General features: G+C 36.8%; 1 protein-coding gene across 1 annotated transcript; it reads left to right on the top strand.

Moving 5' to 3' along the window:
* Positions 1-862: 862 nt before the first annotated feature.
* Positions 863-2,673, top strand: LOC145055068 (zeatin O-glucosyltransferase-like). Its single transcript, XM_079003352.1, has one exon. The coding sequence runs from the start codon at positions 1,001-1,003 to the stop codon at positions 2,456-2,458; it is 1,458 nt and encodes a 485-aa protein (XP_078859478.1). The 5' UTR covers positions 863-1,000; the 3' UTR covers positions 2,459-2,673.
* The last annotated feature ends 2,214 nt before the right edge of the window (positions 2,674-4,887 follow it).

Raw genomic sequence — 4,887 nt, 5'->3', positions numbered from 1 at the left:
TGTCTAAAAAGTCCACAAAGTTCCAAACTGTTCAAAAAATCCTAATTTTGTTTTGTTTAAGTTCATTGAGTTTTTTTTGAACAGTCAAAACATGATTGGGGTTTTTTAAACGTTTTGGAAACTTTGTTGGTCTAACAAGTCATTTTTCCGATACGGTAATAAGCCACGTCATCTATTTCTCTTATTTGATTTTCAGGAAAATGTAACTTAGTTGGACTTTTTAGACAAAATATTAAGTTCGTTGGGTTTTTTTGGATAGACAAAACATGATTGAGGTTTTTTGAACAGTTTGGAAACTTCATTGGACTTTTAAATCATTTTCACATGAAATTTTTTAGAAAGGATTGGTTTACTCGAGCATTTCTTTTGAGTAATTGAGTTTTGTTTTTGTACATAATAAATGTATTTTTGAAAATTTAATATAAAATAACAAAAAATGAGGGTTTTTTAATCGAAAATAAAAATTACAATTTTTTTTTGAACCGACAAATACAAATATACTAATCTACTCCTAAACTAACACCTAATTCCACCTATGTCCACGACGGGACTTGAACCCTCGACCTCAAAGAGGGAAGACACCCTGCGACTGATCTTCGTAAAGATATAGTTCCGCCATAGTTATTCAATTTTTTCGTTATTTTAAAAAGACATTCTTAACGGCATTTAGTCACAACACCAAAAACTTAAAAGAAAAATAAAAATAAAAAATAAAAAAAAATAAAAAATAAAAAATCAAGCAACTTAATCGTTGACAAACGTACAGTGTTTCAGCATCATTATTTAGCTACCTATTTATATTAGTATTAAAATATTATGCATGGTATTCTAGATGTAATGGTTGGTCAATTCTTAATATATTCAGTTGGCACATGTGAAATTCATCTATCAATTATTGTTTTCCGTGATAGGAAGGAAACTTGTCAAATAAATACTATCTTTCTCCATTTAAAAACCGCCAAAATAATACACACATCTACAGACGGAGCTCTCGATATCCATGGTAACACCTACAATGGCTGCTGACCTGAATAAGGTGGTCGTAGTGATGGTTCCACTACCATTACAAGGCCACCTAAACCAGCTCCTCCACCTCTCCCGCCTTATCGCCACCAACAACATCCCAGTCCACTTCGTCTGCACCACCACCCACGGCCGCCAAGCCAAGCTCCGGATCCAGGGATGGAACCCCCACACCATCTCCACCATTCACTTCCACGACTTTCCTATCCCTCCCTCCTCTTCTCCTCCTCCTCCTCCTCCTACCAACCCCAACTCCATCAACAACTTCCCTTCTCATCTCCAACCTTTATGCGAAGCCGCCACCCAACTCCGCCACCCCGTAGCCTCCCTCCTCCGTAAACTCTCCCCAACCACCCACCGTCTCGTTGTTATCCATGATTCTCTAATGGGTTCTGTCGTTCAAGACTTCGTTTCTCTTCCAAACGCTGAATCATATACTTTTCATACAGTATCAGCATTCGCTATTGCTTTATACACTTCCAAGAAAGTTAGAGAACAAATCCAGGAGTTAGTCGAACCAGAGGATCTTACAAATGATCTCCTCTCATTCGAGGGTTGCTTCACTTCGGAGTTCAAGAAATTCATTTCACTACAACACGAGTATACAAAACTAAGCTCGGGCCGCATCTACAACACGTGTAAAGTCGTGGAGCAACCAGTTCTGGACCTACTTGAAACAGAGGCAAGAAATCGAAACAAGTTACTTTGGGCTCTTGGACCCTTTAATCCTGTGGACATAAAAAGGTCAACAGTAGTCACGAAAAAAGATGGTGGTCCAGTCCACGTCGACAGATGCCTCAAATGGCTTGACAAACAAGCATCGAACACCGTGATCTTCGTTTCTTTCGGGACAACCATTTCATTCTCCCATGAACAAGTTCTCGAGATTGCAACCGGGTTGGAAAATAGCAACAGAAAGTTCATATGGGTGTTAAGAGATGCAGATATAGGAGATCATCATATTGAGTTCAACGATGAAATTAAACGTCGCTTGGAACTTCCAGAAGGGTATGAAGATCGGGTTAAAGATAGAGGCATGGTGGTTAGAGAATGGGCACCCCAGTTAGAGATCTTGGCTCACCCATCTATCGGTGGATTCATGAGTCACTGTGGTTGGAACTCATGCATGGAAAGCATTTCTATGGGCGTCCCAATAGCTGCATGGCCTTTACACTCCGACCAACCAAACAACGCCGTTTTGGTAACCAAGATTCTTAAAGTAGGTTTCCTGGTGAAAGAATGGTCCTCCCGGCGAGAGCAGGTTGTGCCAGCAGTGGCGGTGGAGAAGGCGGTGATGAGATTGATGGGTTCGACAGAAGGGCAGGAGATGAGGAAGAGGGCGGTGGTTGTAGGCCGCCGAGTTAGAAAGTCGGTGAGAGATGGAGGCGAAGCTCGGATGGAGCTGGAATCGTTCATAGCTCACATAGCTCGATAATTATGACTTCGTTTGTCAGGTGTCATCAAAATTGATTAAAATAAATAACCGTTCTTGTTTGTCGTCGAGCGGTTTATGGTGTTGAAGTGGTTTTCTTCCAACACGTACCAAGTGTTTGAAGGTTTAAGTAACAAGTACTTAGTACTGTAGCTTAGAAATATATCGGAGAGTGTGTTATTGTTCTAGATAATCTCAATTTTCTACTTTTTCTAACATATTTAATGTTACAATATATAATATGACACGATATATTACGAGGCCTAAATCCTAAACTCGATATAAAAATAAATGAGTTGATAAGATACAACATGGTGATTAACCGGATCAAGTTATGTAAACTTATCTCAACCCATTTATATTTCAATCTCACACGAACAGGACACAATGACACAACTCGTTTGACACCCCTAATTAAGATCGGTAGCAGCGGAATCATTTTTTGCACTTTTTTTTTTCTATGGTTGGGGTGACAAATTAGATGGAGGGTCCGGCCGCCACCAAATGTATGTCGGCACTCGGCACATCCCACTGCATGAAGGAGGCCGACGTTGTACTCAAAATCTCGTCTACTTTAGCTGTACATTGTCAAAGTGATTTTCATTATAAATGTGTACCTTTCATGTCCGAGACAGGTCCACTTCAATTCGGTGAACATGACCATCACTTTGACATCGGTTTTTCTTCTATTTAGATCTTTCCATTATATACCAAATTATTTGATGTGTCATTGATAAAGGGTCTTTTATATATATATATATATATATATATATATATATATATATATATATATATATATATATATATATATATATATATATATATATATATACTAGCTGTCAGACTAATGTATTACATGAGTTTAATTAAAAAAATATGAAATTTTAACAATTTGAAAAGTTTGAATTTATAAGAAAAATGAAAAAATTTGTGAATTATTAAAATTAATAAGGCTTTAATACATTGAATACATTACATATATAAATTTTTTCTAATAAATACCTTACATATATATTACCTACATATTAAATGTGAAATTTTAATTTAATAAAATGAAAAATACAATAAAATGACAAGAGAAAAACAAAAAATTCAAAAATTCTAGAAAATATGTGTGTTTAAATTAAGGAGAAGAAGACATGTGGCAAAATGATTTTGTTTTACTATGGAGAAGAAGACATACGCGTTCAGTTATCGTGTTTTGTTAGTTTAAAAATAAATATTATTAAATATTATATGGTTTTGAGCGTTGAGTTCTAACAAAAGAGTTTTATGAGATTTGAAGTAAATTATGTTTAGAATCATTCGGGAAGTATTGGAAGTCTTATGAGATTCCGATCAAAAGCCAATTATCAAAATTAACGAAAATATAACATTTAAGTTGGAAATAAGTAAAACTAATATTACTGATAGTTGTAAATTATCTCGTTAGGAACATTTAGTCGAAAACCTCACTGATCCGAGTTATAACGAAGAAGTTATGACTTATTAAAGTTTTGTGACAGAACCTGTACGACGCCATATGACGTAAAAAGTGAGTTTAGGATAAACTACTTTTTAGCATTTGTAATCTAAATGAAAGTCGTAGTATTCGTTAAACCGAGAACTTTCATAAAAAGAACGTCCAAATTTGCCTTCGCATGAGGGAGTTATGATTTTTCTAAGATTCGGCATAGCAATGTACAACTCGAAATTTGAATTATAGATTGAGCAATTTTTATCTAACACAACCTAAACAAGAATCGAAGATCTCGTAAATAGTAGTTCAACGGTAAAAAGACAGACGAAATCGGACGTCGGATGAAGAAGTTATGAATTTTTAACGGACTTTTTTTGTCCCTGCCTGTTAAAAATATAATAATAAAAGTGAATTCAAATATAGCCGATGGAGTCTAATCGAATGTTATAGAGCATAGTTTCACCTACGCGTGGATATAAAGAACGTCAAAAACAGAGCTCGTATGCAAAAGATATGAATTTTTGAAGTTTTAAACATAAAATTCAAGACTTATCCGAAGTCGTACGCCCAACGTATGAGATTACGCCCAACGTACTCGGACTAAGTCAGAAGTTGGCCACGTCGCCTCTTTCTTCGGACGGAGGACACCTATCTCGCACAATTGACACATCAATGACACGAAGCTTCTATGCCCAGCGTACGAGAATACGCTCAGCGTAGAGCATCAGAAGCTAGTACGCCCCGCGTAGCTAAAGATTACGCCCAACGTAATGCTGGACTTTAGTTACTATAAATAGAAAGCAAGACTCTCCGAATTTTGTTTACAATTTTCAATCTCTTTCACCCTCTACTCTTTCTCTCAAATTACCCTAACAACCCCCGGAGCCTAGGAAATCACGCCAACACCCGAAGCAAGCCCCGGAGCACCGAAGACCCCGAGAAAATAATATTTTCAGTCGAAACTATGCCCGCA

This window comes from Lactuca serriola, chromosome 5 (genome assembly GCF_051521515.1).
Source record: "Lactuca serriola cultivar US96UC23 chromosome 5, Lser_US96UC23_V15, whole genome shotgun sequence".
Taxonomy (NCBI): domain Eukaryota; kingdom Viridiplantae; phylum Streptophyta; class Magnoliopsida; order Asterales; family Asteraceae; genus Lactuca; species Lactuca serriola.
The sequence above is the reverse complement of the archived record's forward strand: the minus strand, read 5'-3'. Positions and strand labels throughout refer to the sequence as shown.

Excerpts from the sequence above, each read along its gene's own strand:
- LOC145055068 (XM_079003352.1), top strand. The coding sequence starts at position 1,001 with ATGGTAACACCTACAATGGCTGCTGACCTGAATAAGGTGGTCGTAGTG.